General features: G+C 36.4%; 1 protein-coding gene across 6 annotated transcripts in view; it reads right to left on the reverse strand.

The window, feature by feature from the left end:
• FAM120B (family with sequence similarity 120 member B) overlaps window positions 1-15894 on the reverse strand; it is a 60593-nt gene that overhangs the window by 17097 nt on the left and 27602 nt on the right. For all 6 annotated transcript variants that reach the window (XM_068676849.1, XM_068676848.1, XM_068676847.1 and 3 more), the window contains one exon: window positions 14391-14483. In XM_068676849.1, coding sequence (XP_068532950.1) covers window positions 14391-14483 — 93 coding nt within the window. The remainder of the gene's footprint in view (window positions 1-14390; window positions 14484-15894) is intronic.

Raw genomic sequence — 15894 nt, forward strand, 5'->3', positions numbered from 1 at the left:
ACATTTGCTTTAATATAGATACTATAGATATTTATTTTTTATTCCCTGGCACACAAATCAGTATCTTCTGTCATTGGATTATCAGTAAGTACTGATAACATCAAAAAAAAATAATTGCTGAAAACACACTTTCCAAGACTAGCAAAAGCAGGTATATAAGCTGCTGAAAAGAAAATAGTAAATGCAGCAAGAAATTTCTCATCTTCTAATTTAACATCTGTGTACTGGATGCCTATTAATTCATACCTTTTAACATTTATTAATGAAGATCTGCTCTTACTGTCCATTTTAATCCCACTGGTACCAAGGATGTAAAACAGCTGGTAGGACAGATTACCAGTACTATACATAGATGCTGGATGCCATCTGGACCACAAATCTTTAAGATAAAGATTTCAAATCTTTATTTTATTGTGTTCTGGAAGCTGTAAGCATACACCCAACACAAGTATGTGATTAACCCAACTTTCTTCAGTTATGTTATTCAAATTAATGCAAAACAAATGCATAGATACTTGCAGAACAAGTGTCTAAACAGGAACCTGAAAAAAAAATTGCTTTTGATGGTGACGCACAAAATCATCAAATGCAGAAAGGGACTTTGAAGTCCCAGTTTGATTGCCATCTCAAGCTGGAGATCAGTGTAGTACTGCCATTGCTACCAATTGTTCCTTCTGCCTAAGTGAGTATGAAGCCTGAGCTACCAACACAACCCCAGCTGTACTCTCCAACTACAGCTGAGGCACACAGGTTAAAAAGATAAAAGAAAGTTGCTGGTGACAGCTTTTACAGGTAGAATGTTTCACTGTCCAAGGACATCAAACCAGAACTTTTCTTAAACACTAATGTAATGGGAGGACAGGGACGAAGGGAAGGCTTGCTTTTTTTTTTCATAGAAATCGATATTGGCAAAACCGTGTCAAAAGCTACCAACAGTGATTTCTCTATTTTAATGAGACAGGAAATACATTCACTAAAGGGTAGTTTCTATTTTCTATGTCTGGCAACGAAAAACAAAGAAAATGAAAGCACAGCGAGTCTATAACAATGAGCTCGTGCACATGGCAAACCACAGACTTGCTTTGCCATGGGAATGCTCACAACTGCTTGGTGTCTGCAATGCAAAGACGTCACGATGAGGATAAGTGGAAAATTCCAAAAGAAAAGAAGCCTTGCCTTCCAGGGCATTACACCCTAGAGATTAGTTCTTATTGGAAACTGTGTCTGCTCTTTTTCCTATTTTTATAAACTCAGGACCCCAGTGAATCATGTGAGATACACCCCTGTGATCCTGCCGCTGCTGCTTCTACCACCAGCTGATGACACTTGCACGAGGGAGCCCGGGGGTGCGTGAGAACCGCTCCTCCTGCACCAGCCGCCTCTGCTGTGCTCCTGCTGCTGCTCCTACCACTCAGGGCTGGGGAGACAAAGATTGCTCTTCCAATTTGCCCACGTGAAGACTGAGGAGACAACTCCAAGGTCACAGTCCTCTCATAACAGTGCATCAGAGGTTACTGATACCGTGCTTTACAAGGCCTGAGATGAACCGGTAACCCAATTTGAAAAGAGACAGAGAAATGTGGTAGCCACATCACTAATGTCAACATTTGTTACAACAATTTGCGAAACACCTTTGCTAGAAGAGCCATTGTCAGGGACTGATCTCACACCATGCTTTTTTCTGCTCTGCACAGTGCTTCAGCTTATGGACCACAAGCTTGGGCTTGTGCTTGTGTGCATCCCCACTGACCACAGAGAGAGGCTCTGCATGCAGGAACCGTTTGCTCACAGGAACAGTTTCCAAATCTAGACCAAAACACATTTTCAGGATGTAAAAGTACCTTTGTGCTTTAAGGAAGAACTTTTAGCCCCCTGAGTCTTCTTTGTGGATTCACAAATTACTTCTTTGAGAGAGGTATGAGCTTGTATGTGCTTCAAATGCTGCACTTTTGTATGGTAGGAGTATGGCAAAAACAACCAACCAACCTTGCAGTTCTTTCCTCTGGAATGGTAAAACTGAAGATTTTTGAGGATTCACATTCTGTTAAAAGAATGAATAGGCTCTACCACACTTAAAAGGTAAGGGTAAGTCTCTGAATATGCCTAAGGTCAGAAGAAACAAATGAAGGCCAGAAGCGTAACCAGTGGCAAAGCTATCTCATTATCTTCATTTCTGGAAAACAGGAACAATATAGAGATGGTAATAACTTTACATTTATTTACTTTACACTTCATCTGTACCTCAATGCTCCAAATACTACATTTCATTTAAGAACTGGTTCTTTTAGTAAGATTTTTAATAACATTCTGGGGACATACATTCATTATATATAAAATATTGAATCTTGGATTAAAGTTTTTCTTGCACATTTTTCCCTAATCTGTTGCCTTCTTTCTGTGGTTATTTGAATATAGAAGATACAAATATGATTAACATTTTAAAACGTAAATTTTAAAACATGACTTAAAATGGCATACTTCTTTTTCTTTTAGTTTTCCTCAAAAGAATATTTGTTTCTGTTATAAAAAGGAAAACACAGCACTCAAGGACAGGTTAGTACTCACTAATTTCTGCTTAAAATTAATCAATTGAAGAATTATAATTAAAAAACAATGTAACTTGATCCAAGCAATAAACCACTGGAATTCAAGTGATGGTGATCAAAATATAAGTACTTTCCTAGTTTAACCACTTCTTTTTAAGCCTGCTTGAACTCAGTCAGTATATTATCAGTATATTATTTCATTTATTATTGTTCTCAAACCCACCTGTGTCTTAAAAGATCAAATATTTAACCATAGGCAGTTTATGTTTGAGCAATAAAGGCGGCAGGTAGATCCTATCTCAGGAACCTGTCATTAAACCAGAAAGGCCTAGCTTTGCCTGGGAGAGGCAAGGCACGCTGTGGTTCAAACATGAACTGATGAACTGTCAACTGATGACCACCTCACTGGAGCTGGATTTGCTACAATGGAAGAATCGCTGAGGAAATTTTTTCAGCCTAAAGACAAGGGTCCTTGCTTGAATTCCAGGTTTTGCCTTCAGCCCTTGGCATAAATTCCCAGTGCGAGTTGTCCAAAGATAGTATAAATCCCATGCAGGGGAACGATACGCTCTGCTCTTGAGCAAAAATAAGCTAAATTGGTGCAACAGTGGTGATTTTAAGGAGTGTTACTCTAGACAGAGAGGCTGGCAAAACTGTGTTTACTTTGCATCAGTCAGCTTTGTGCAATAGGTGGCTGGAAGTGTAGCACTTCACCTGCTTCCTTCACCTGTCAAACTGAGGGAAGAGGGAAGTGCCGGTATTTTGAAAACACGATTAAGGTTTATTCTGATAAAAGATTATGGCTTAAGTTAAGCTCTTCCTGCTTAAACAAGGTGGGTGCAAAGGAAAAGGGAGGCTGGAAAGAGGAGCAGATCCTGTGAGGGCCTCTGCTGCAAGAGAAACTAGCAAAACCAGTTCTTAAACACTTCTAAGTCCTCACAGTAAATATTGAGCAGTAAACAACCCAATTATTTGGTGTTTATACCTTGAAGAAGGTTTATTTACTGAGTTTTATCAGTAGTTTGATGTAAAGTGATACACTGTTGTTTACAGGAGGCCAAAAACTTCAATGAAGTCAACCTAAACAAAGCTGCAAAATGGCCTTTACCTTTAAGCATCAGATGTAATAATAGCAAAAATACTACTGCTAACCAGTCTACAACCAGATAAAAATCTCCTTTGGTTGCAGAAAGACTGCTTTTTAATTACCTGTTTCATTTTCAAAAATGCCTGTCTTTATCAGAGCACTGAAGTCCTATCTGCAGCATGGCCTACCTTAACTCAGATTTCTATACTGAGGAATAGTACAGTAGCTAAGAAGCTGAGCCCTTCCAAGTTATTCATACAGATATGTCATGGACAGTGCACTAGTACTTGTAGAAAAAAATTAAAATAGCAACACTTTCCTTAATTTAACTACAACTATACAATTGCTAGACTCTGATCTAATGATTACACAGCCAATAGCAGTCTGTAATACGTGTGACATTCACAGAGCATTCAGATAAACTCTGAGTTACAGCCATCAGGCTAACCAACTGATTAACTGCGACCCTGCCAGCAGCCACATCCTTTCCACAGAAATGGATTCACTGGGATTTTAACTTTCAATATGCATTTGTGTTTTTAGTGACTTATCTTTGAACTTCTTCACCTTTCTCTCATACAGATAACATGGGATTTATTAAGTAGCAAAATGTATTTATTTGTTTGGGACTTTGAAAACTCCCATGTTCATTTATTTTTTTTCTTCTTCTTCATACGCTAGTTAAAAATCGTGAAATTGTGAGAAGGATCAGTTGTTCCACATTCCTTGCAACAAATCAAGTTTGCCACCATGGGAGGCAAGCTGCTGACAGGCTCCTGGTACACCTGCACCAGAAACCAATGGGCTCTCCGAACCTCAGAAAATCTGCAGTGATGTGCTTCTCTCAGAGACTCCTCCACCCCTATCAAACACTCCTGAAAATAGCCAACATATTCAAAAGTTATTAGGAGACCATTACTAGAGACAACAAACTTAAAGAACTGTACAAAAGGACGCCTTCCTTTCTTAGTTCCAGCAACTTCCTAACGTAAGCCTCCAAAGCCCAAAAGTTTTCCACTCCCTTACTTTCTGACCCTCACTCTATATTTCTGTATTCTACTCTGTGCTGACTAGCTCCTTTAACAAAACCTTTTAAATTAGGGGCTTCATTTACCATCACCTGCCTCTTAACCATACTCGCAATCTAAAAACCTCATCCATTTCTTACCCCAGGCCTTTCCCCTTTGTTTAATCATAGGACTGGTCCATAAAAAAAAAAAGTTTAGAAGTAAAAAATCTGCCACCAACACAGCTGCCCAGCAGAACATACTTGGCTACCTTTGCCACAGCTGCAGACTACATTGGCAAATGCTAACTGGTTTAGTATACAACTCTTCCATGTGCCACAGTCTGGTGTCCTCTCCTGTGGGCTTTTTTCATAGTGTACTGTGAAACTATTGCTGTGGATTAAGACATCGTTGCAACTACATGTACAAAGAAATTTTGATAGGTGGGAGTTTACTGCTAAAACTGCCTGAGGCTTATTAGCCAAGCTAGAACTTATTTTCTCCTTGGAGTCAAAGTAGATGTTCAAGACCTATTTGTCTCAATGTATGACCAATCCCTCTCTAATTTTTGAGTATATACTTTTTAGGAGCCTGATCTGTTTCTGATCAACAGAAAGACTGGTGAACTTCAGCACAATTTAGATCAGGCATTAATTACTTGGTATATCTGAAGCTCTGCACCTTCCAAGAAAGCTTATGACAGCTGTTACTAACGTCACATCTGGTATAAATGAAACTGCCAGTGAACCAAGATGGTTTGTACAGGGAATTCCAGGAGAACAAACACTGTTTGCCAGCACAATAAAGTGTTTTTCTGTTTCCCCCCTCTGCCCCCCCTCTAATCTCTTTGTATTGTAAAGCAGCTGTAGCACAGGATTAGTTGATACTAAAGTTCACCTTTGGAAGTGATAGGGTCCAAGGTAAACAGTTCTGGCTAACGGATTTTCCAGGTGTTGAGTCCATAGGTTGAGGAAGAAAAGAGCAGGTCTACTCTATTTCAGGACTACCTTCAGGTCCAAGACAAATCAAACCATGGATCAACACAACAGTATCTCAGATGACCTGTGAAAGGACCTGTATCCTATATACAATAAGTAAGCAGAAAGCTATTGCTACATAGGAAAAGATCCTTAGGCATGCATGAACTGCCCTTGCTAAAACCAATACATATATTATTTCTTATTGTGCAGGAAACTGAATGTTGCTTGTTTTGAATGCATCAGATGAATATATAGTGGCATAATTGAATGTAATATACCTTTTTAGTTAATATGCATATGCTTTCTACTAGGGCTGGTGTTACTCTAGACATGCTGGTTAGATTTCCGAGCAATTAAATAAATCTCCCCATAAATTGTATTTAGCTTGCTCATACCTACAAATTGTATTTGGAGGTAACAAAACCACCTTTATAGATCTGGCATTATTTTCTCTGGGTTTTGTTTTCTCACTTAAAATAACAGAATAAAGCTGTCTTAGCAAGTGGTGATACCATGAGGTGCTAAGATACAACACTGGTAAGGAATGTTATAATGTATACTTCAATCTTTCTCTTAAAATAGCTCCACTTTTTTATAAAACGTTCCTTCAACCACATCTCAACTATCGTTCAGTTAGTGTCAAGTGAAATTGTCATGAAAGAAATGTCAAATGAAGGTAAATGGGAGGAGAATATATGTGCAACATCACTACAATATTAATGTTAAGAACATAGTAAAAAAAACAGAGCACCTTTGTAGAGCACTTCTGATTTTTCAGCTACTGTTATTGAAATTATTGGTTGCATGAGTGTTACAAGTAAAAACTAGAAAAGGAAAAAAAATTAACAATTTGACCAAAGTCATACAGGAAGCAAGAGATAGGAATAAGACAGTGTCTTGACTTTTAACCCCTGGACAATGATGATGTCAATCAAGAATAGACTTGAAAAGAAAGAGAACAAATCGGTTCTTGGTTAGCCTTGCTGTTTCTGATTTCTTCAAGGTGAACATTTCTACCATAGCCATTTGCAAAATTCCAGTACATCCTATGAAGTCCTGTAACCGCATGCCTAAAGCCTTGTTTTATCTTCTCTCCCCATCCACCTATATGTGGCTCATTAGATCATTTCAGAAAATCGTTTTTTGCTTCTCCCAAGTTACACTTAGCCATCTGCTTCTCCAGGGCAAGGCCAGGCAGATGTGCAGCCTGCATTCCTGCCCAGGCGTGACAGGGACACGCAGGCAGGTGCCGGCAGCCCAAAGCAGATGACAGGCAGGTGCATGGGTGCCACCGCTTCCTGATGGCATGCTCCCTTCCCTCCCCAGCTTCAGGCCCTGCCCGTCACCTGCCCTACGGGGAGTCAGGTCAGCCCTTAGATGCAATGGAGAGCAACCCCACCTCTGCCATGCAAACACCAGCTCCAGCCCTCAGGTACCACTTCTTCCGTCTAACACAGCATGCAAGGAAGTTGAAACTATTTGTCTTATGAGTAGACCAAGACAAACCTAGCAGGAAAGAATCAGTTGATGCCAGAAATTAATATTTCCTGCTCTGTAGTAACTTCTTTCTTTTTTTGAAAGCTGACAGTTTGCTTAATCAGTATTTGTGAGATCTTACTATTCCCACAAGCAAAAATTACATTTCATCTTCTGCAGTATTACTGAGCATGGATTAAAAAGTAACAGTAATTTCATCTGAAATGCCAGATTACCTTTTACCTTAAGGTAACCTTTATGCTATATAAAGCTTGAAAGCAGTTTACAGCCAAAACTCGGCTTCTATTTCCTTACTGCTGAAACCTTGCTAATAAGCTACATGACAGTTAAGGGGAAAAACAAAAAATAAATAAAAAAATGGCATAGCAAGCCCATGCGATTATGGAAAAAAATGCAAGATCTCTTCCACAAAAAGGAATATAAATCCTCTGGTTTAAGGCACTTGCTCAATGATTTTCTCCATAAGCAAAGGGCATCCAACTAATTTTATTTTATTTTTATTTTTATTTTTTTTTCAGAAGGTAGAAGAGCTGATCTGGTCATGCTGGGGTTTGTATCCGTGCCACTGAGACATAACTGAATTCACACAGTTATGTGAATTTTGATACTCGAGATTATATCAAACGTAAAAAATGTTCAAGGAAGCACACTCCAAAAATACTAATGACTATATCCAACTTGGTAAAGAAGAAAATGGTTGGGGAGCAGGGGAGAACAGCAATCTTGTCTGGAAGTTGAATATGGCAACCTAAAATTTTTTTCTTGTATGTTTATGAATCAACACCAGCAAAGAAAGGTAGAGACAGCTGTCTGTACAACAGGACCAAAAGAACTTGGATTTCTTCAGAACTTCAAAGGACGATTCTGAAAATACCAACAGATCTACATATTGGACTTGCAAAAAATACTACAAACAGTGAGTAAATTGAGCTCCTGAGATATAATTCTGTTTGCACAGATGTTTAACCTGTGCAAGTTCACAATTCTCTTACTGAGTGTTAAGTATTAGAGCCATACCCACCACTTCACATTTACTAGAGAAAATAAAAAGGTCCCGCAGTGCAAAGGCAGCACGCTGAAGCAGGCATGCAGGCCCAAGACACCAAAATACAGTTAACAGGAAAAAAAATAGAGTATGCAAGCCTGAATACATTCAGACTTAATATATAGATTTAATATAAGCAGGATTCCCAGTGTGAAACTGGCTACTCTCTGAACTTGTTTAGTGGAATGTGAAAGGTTTTCAACAATTTCAGCACAATCAAATCAGGTACTTTCTTGCTGTCTTCATTTGATGCAACTTGCTCTTGATTAACCATGTACATGCTTAAAAACCAAACTAATTTAACTACTTGAAGACTTGAACTCCTGTTATTTGGACTGATTTACTTAAGATTTTGTTGAGGCAATGAGAAAAAGTTTTATTTCTGCAGTTGAACAGGGACTTAACCACTCTCAGCTTGAAATCACATCCTATACTACTGTGCTTCTGTTCCAGATTAGCCCAGAACACTGAGAAAACCTAAGGGCTGCAGAACATGAGAGAATGGGCTCTGAAGCAATGATAGTAAAACACCTCAGCCCACCCTTGCTCCCACCTGACCAGTTACAATCTCACCAATCATCTTAAAAACAGTATTGTCGGATGCAAGTTCTGTGGGAATATGAAGCCCTGATTCAGTAAAGAATTTGGGAATGCATTAAAATTCCTCTTTAGTTAATACCAAAAATATATCATGAAAGCAGATCCTAAGAGAGTTTTAGCTAGGAGACCTTTACAATATTCTTACTTGTATTTTATGTTTTCCTTAATTCAATTAGACTGCAAGTAAATATTTATTATAGGAAACAGTCACACAGGTACAGTAAACATACACAGAAATGGCTTTATTTCTCCTGGAGAAATTTTTATTTTATTTTTAAACAATTGTGTTTTGAAAAATGTAGATTGCTTACAAAAGCTGTTTGGAGTCTGTCTGAACAGTATCACATCTAATGGTGTTGACAAATGTAGCCTGGTTTGCCAAATAGGTCAAAGACAAATTCTAGAATATTCAGAGTCAGGGTATTATTTATGTTTTTCTGTTTGGATGGCAGAGGAGAACAAAAATACTGAGTTAAAAATACAGAATAGATTTAGCAATATTCTTCTGAAGTATGAGTTACCCTAACTAAGATACTTGCACGTTACTCTAAAACATACTAATTTATTTGCATGAATGTGGCTAAGTATCCCTAGGAAAACACTTGAGAAAAAAATTAACTTGTGTAATATTGATATCAAACCATTACCAAGGTAATTCTCCTTCTATTGCACCATACAACAGAAAATATTACAACCTTCTACATAACTGCAATTATTGCTAAAGCTATTTCTGCCTGTCAAACTAGTTTGCTGAGATTTTATTTTATTTTTATTTTCCTCACATTATTCCAAAATCTAATGAAGTAATGCTTCTTAGTGGTTTTTTTTGTTGTTGTTGTTGTTTTTTTTTTTTTTTTGTGTGTGTAAGTCTATTTGCAATCAAATTGCATAGACCCTCTAGAACTTATCATTTAAGACTTAAAATGATTGTCCACATTTAATATCAGTAATATTTTTCAAGTAACTGAATGCACTTGAAAAATTGAAGATATACATTTCAGGCTTGACTTTTTAATATTTCATACACAGCAAAAGAGATTCTTTTCTGAGTAGCACAAAAAGATGTTACTAGTTCAAAGTAGATATTATGGCATAACTGGGTATGTTATGGCAAAGCTATAAAGAGCTTGCAAATGCCATAAATACCAGCAGTAAGTGATGCATATATCCATTATGCATCTGCTACTAACTTTTTCTTCATGTATTATGACATACATTTCACTTTTAAAAGCATTTACAGAACCTAAGTTTTATCTACCAATTTCCAGGCACGGTCTTTAACCAAATTTTCCAAACTGATCTTTGGCTGCGACTTTCAGAAATATGTGATTCACAACTTTCTACCTCTAATACCAGTGTTTACATATTTGAAGAAATCCTAGAAGAAACATATTACTTCTGTTTGTAACTCACTGTGGCCTCTCCTATTTGGACAGTGTTCTACACGCATTACAGGTGAAAGATGATCTATAATTGCACTTGTAAACAACCATGGGTAGCACAATGTAAGAAACAACACTGCAAGCACGACTGCTGGTGCCTCTTTCTCTCTACAATGGCTGCAGAGTTAGACTGATGGCTCTCTGGGCTTTCTGCCAAAACAGCACACCAGATTAAAATAGAAAGAAGGGAAATAGGCAACCTGCGGTCCAAAACTTAATTCTGACCTTATGTATAAGCTCTATGGGAGGCTTGGGCAAAGCAGAATGTTAATATACCATAAAAGGGATGTACAAGGAAACTAGATAAAAAATAAAAAGAGAAAAAGAATTTACAAAAGCCCTTGTCTGTCATGTGCACATTTCAGTATTTTGAAACCATTGATCTTGAAAAATAACCAAATCTTCACATACAAATATTAAGCAGTTACTTTCTGCAACTGACATCGTCTATTTCAGTTATATGTCCACAGGCCACTTTCTTTCAGCATGAGATAAACTATATTTTTATGGCTTTAACCCATTTTATTCAAACCACAGACATTTGTTAATGAATTTGTGAGCTTATGGATCTCATTAACTATGAAATATGGATCGTATATCAGAAAGCAGATTTGGAATTGAAGGCTGAAAAGATCACCACGTGAGAACAGGCTCTATTTACATTTTCTCTCATGTTAACAGTAGAAGTTGTTTTCTTCTACTCAAACATATTTGCTAATGGACTCTTGTGCAGAAACAGAGCAAAACTACTTTGACCAAATCAGTGTTCTTCACAGAATTGTTTATAAGGAGTAAATATTAATACAGAATTATTACTTAAAATGTAGAAACAAGTCCAAGATTGCAAATAAGCAAACATTTTCATAAATATTTGTAGATGCTGACTAAGTTTAATGTTAACTTCTTTGAAACTTTATTAAGTTGTTCCTAGGGATCTTGTTTAACTTTTCAGAGGAGAAGAAAAAGTATGACAAGTACTCTGTTCTTCTGGTTTTCTACTATGAGGCTCATGTATTTATTAACTGTGTACTAGTGTACTTGTTATAGTGTAATTATTATATTTGGGTCCTCTACTGATTTTAAACATAGAAATTTAAACTATTAAACATCTATTGATAATATGTTTCATACTTATTAAAAGAAAGTTATCATCATAATTCAGTTTTGCAGATCTACAAAATAAACATAGAAATGTGTAAAAACATTTTAACTATTCTGAAGTGGATTCTGAAAAAGACTTGCTTAAATTGCAATTCTCGGAATGCTTGCTTTATTGATCTGTGTTTATCATTAAAATATTTGTATAAAATGTTCTATTAGATTTGTCTCCTGCCCTTCCAAGAGAAACTTCAGAGGATATAATGGAGTTCATCTACACACCACTTTTCAGAAACACAGAAATGAGAAACAGACCATTTTTTACATTTCCAGTCAAGTGAGATTCACCTCATATAGATATTAAAGTCGATCCTACCACAAAATTACAGGTGGTTTAGATATGAAAGAGAGAAGCTTCTTTTATGGCAATACACCCAACATGACATTCTCTCATGATATAACTTGAAAATTCAGGAGATATGCATCAAACTGCCAGAGAGCAACTATTTTCCACTTGGAGATCCAAGTCATCAAAACACAGGAAGGTAGATTAATTCAACTGTAACAAGGGAAAGTTTTCAAACTGTTATTCACCTATTCACATCCTCAGAATAGAAACAGGCCAAAATCTTTCCTCATTATTCTTTTATAGGGATTTATTCTGGCTTGAACGTTTACCAAAGGCACCACTATGAATTTCAACAGAAAGCACTAGGAAGTGCTTTATGAATGACAAGAAATAGCCTGATACAAATATTTCAGCTGCATTGCGTGAATCTTTTGTTGGTTTTTAGCACAGCAGAATGCATTAGTGCATGAAGTGCTGATATAAACAGCAGAGTGATTTAACTTTTGAAAGTTAAACCTGCCAATATCAACCATAACTCAATCCCAACATCATACTGTCTGCTTCGGTAGAGTGCATGATACAGCATAACACCAACTTCATGTTTCATGTACTTTTATGCCAGCAGTGGATGAACAGACAATACTTGATCTTCCACAAGCTTTGTAAGTCACAAAATTTTGTGAACAAGGTTCAATTACCAGAATGACTGCTGATAAGTACATGGTTGGATGCAATACTAAGCATCCCAAACTCAGATTTATAATTCCATAGAACCACAACATGAATGAATGAAAAAAGTCTTCCAAATCAAAGTGAATAAACTTCCAAGCACTTTACATAATTTAGATTTACATAAATTTATGTAATAGCACCTGTAGGTGCATCTATAACCAATTGTTTCAATACTTCCTAATTACACTTGGCTGCCTTTATGCTTTTACTGAATGACTGCCATGTCAGACTTGATAAAATAATGATATGCTCAACATTAAGTGCAACATTATGTGTAATAATGTCTTCAAGACAGAAATAAATCCTGCATTTTTGCTGTTTTCTGTATTGCCTTCATTTCATTGCTTCCTTTTTGTTACACAGATCTAACACTGATTGCCTAAAGAACAAATGTGTGATAAATTTGGAGGGAAAAAAAGTATGTCAGACTGAGTCAAATAATGAAACTGGAATCACTCAATTTTTTGTTTTTTTTTTTTTGGTCCCCATGCACTAGAAACCAAGAGACAGTAACAGGAGTGTTTGGTTACCTTAGCATTAACAAAAAGGACTTTTAAAACTCTAACATGGCCTATTCAAAGAAACAGAGAATTCCCTGGAAATATAAACAATTTTCAGAGAGAAGGTAGACCTTCCAACGATTTTTAACTCTTCCTTTTTTTTTTTTTTTTTTTTTTATGTAAGCCCACAACTCAAATATCCATTGACACATGCAGTCTGTTTTGTACACTGCTAATAATTCACATGCAATCTGAAGTTATGACTTTGAAAATCCTCTTGCATAATCAGATATACAAGAAAAACTAGTTAGATGACTCCATTCCAATAACCATCTAAGAACCTGCTTTTCCACATGTGAATTTATGAAAATAGGAAAGGGAGAAAACAAATTTGCAAAGTGTATAATTTTTTTAAAAGAACTCTTGAATAATTGACAGTCATGAAATTTAGATCTTAACTGAGATTTCCTACCTGCATCCCTGAAGTCTCATGACTACACAGCCCATGGAAGAGAACACGCTGATCCTCTACAATCACTGTACAGAAAAACACTGGTACAATGTAGATTTCTTTAACCATTGTCAGTATCTTCAAATTTATTTTCAAAACTTACTACAGCTTGGTCCCAGATCTAAAAGCAGATTCTAGAAGCCCTTGTAAATATTTGGTAATCTTCTCTTTCTGCCTTTATTAATACAGTACTATTACTAACGTATCACAAGAAGATCTTTACTTAATTGACCTCTCATATACATGTATAAAGTCTCTACCTCTCTAGCTGATTCCATAAGCATCCATGATTACACAATTCATATGGTTTCTGCGGTCTTAACTTTTAATTCCCTGCTACACATTAATAAAAAAGAAGCAATAAATAAATACATTTCCTACTTTAAGACTGTCCTGGAAAAGTTTGATCTACAAATCAGAAGATCCAAGTGATTAGACTAGACCACACCAACATGGGAAACAAACAAACAAGCAAAACACAGAATAGCTCTCTGCAATCCAATATTCTACAGAGTGATTCAACAGGTCTTCACTATAGTGGGCCACATTAGGTAAGAAGACATTTTTTCTAGCTGGATTTATGTTCAGCCACACGAAGTAGTGCCAAGCTTTATTAAATGTAGTGATTTTCAAACAACAGATGTCCTGAAACACTGTCCTCCTCAAGAAAAAGCAATGAAGCAATGTATCAAGATGGGATTGACCATTAAAAAATTTCCATCAGGTAGAAATCCAGAAACCAAGTCAGGAAGAAAACAGAGACTAATTCGCTCACCCTAGGATCCCAACCACTAGAGAATGTCCCTTCTATTGTTTTTTCTACATGATTAACAAATATAAATATTCAAATTAGCTGTACGACATTAAAAGCCTACTATTTTCTGCAATGCTCAATTCCTGTATTAAAAAAAATAAAAATAAAGCAGAATTCTCCCCCAATATTTATTCCTGAGTTACCATGACCATTTCATGTTACTCAATTATTCCAATCAATACCTGCAAACGTTCCAGCTGAGACGCTGACTTTCCTCTGAGGCAGAGAACGAGTGCCACAAATGCATTTAAGTCTTCCAGAGATAGGCTATGGACCTAAAACAGAGATGAAAGTAACATGTTATTTGAAGGCTCTGAAGAGAAACTGCTAAAATTGGCCCCTCTTTTTCTCAAACGTGTCAAACATTTCTCAAGCACATCAAGACATTGATTTAAATCAATGACCTCATGGAGTTATGACAACCCTGAATGTACTGTCTAGGAAAAGACATTCACATAGAACAAAAAACTTTCACAATTTGAATGAAATGCATAGCTCTCCATACCCATGTATAGCGTATATACATGATTTCCACACATCAAACAAAATGCACACCCTTTACATGTTCCCTTCTCCTATTCCCCTGAAGTTCTTTAATAACAGGAATTTTCTTCATAGCCATAATGCTGAGCATAGTAAAAAACAATCAAACAAAAACAAATAAACAAAACAATAATAGCAACAAAAATTACTCTATAACCAAGTCCCAAAATAAAAACCACCTCAATGAGCCACAGATCTGATGACCATTAGGATTTATTTTAAATGCTTACATAGTTACCTGTTGAAAACTTAAAAAAAAAAATCTAAACTATTTTAATTACCTTTTTAAGTTAAATTTCAAGTTTTTAAAAAAACATACCTGGATTCTTTCACTAGGTTACATAGTGATGTGAGAAAAACTCAAAACTCTAAGAAAAATGCATCTAAAATGCTTAAGTGAGAAAACATAAAGGAAAATTCTAAATTATTGTAACAGTTCACTCAAATTCTACCAGAAAAGGGAGAATATGGTGCATTTACTGATGTGAAAAAGTGTTCTGGGATTTTGTAGATGCACATGGTCAACCTCAGAGGAAAGACAGTGCCTCTAGAGCAGCTGGACTGATACCCTGGCTGTCTAATTCTGATCATCTGCTTCCTCTGTAAGAACGGTAAATTATACTTGTGCAACAAGACAAAATAAAAGTGTTGAGACTACAAAGAGGACTAAGTGAGATCCACAAGGCATTGAAGTTCAGTATCAACTGGAACTTGAGGGAAGGTATCTCTTGCAAAAGTGACGAAGTGTGTAATGTGTAATTACAGTACAGCTAAAAGGCTGCCTACAACTCTGCTTTGTCTGTCTTTTAACAGCTTGATTTTCAGGGAATGTTGTGCATATCCCACTTCAGTCTCTTATGAGCTTCTATTAAGGCTATCATTAATTATGAAGTAAGGAAAAAAAAAAGAATGAAGGAGAGAAAATACAAATATTGATGTAAATGAACAGGGAATAAAAAAACAACAAACAAACACAAAACAATACTAAGAAGCCATCTATGATTACTTCATTCATTTATTTGCTTAAGAGTAGTCTTCAAGATATAAATTACTCAGCCACTATTGAGAGTTGTTGTATTTTGCTTTTCTCATCAGGCCTTGTTGTTTATCCCATAGTAAAATACTTTCCTCTCTATGAAGTTA

Source organism: Anas acuta, chromosome 3, assembly GCF_963932015.1.
Source record: "Anas acuta chromosome 3, bAnaAcu1.1, whole genome shotgun sequence".
Taxonomy (NCBI): Eukaryota; Metazoa; Chordata; class Aves; order Anseriformes; family Anatidae; genus Anas; species Anas acuta.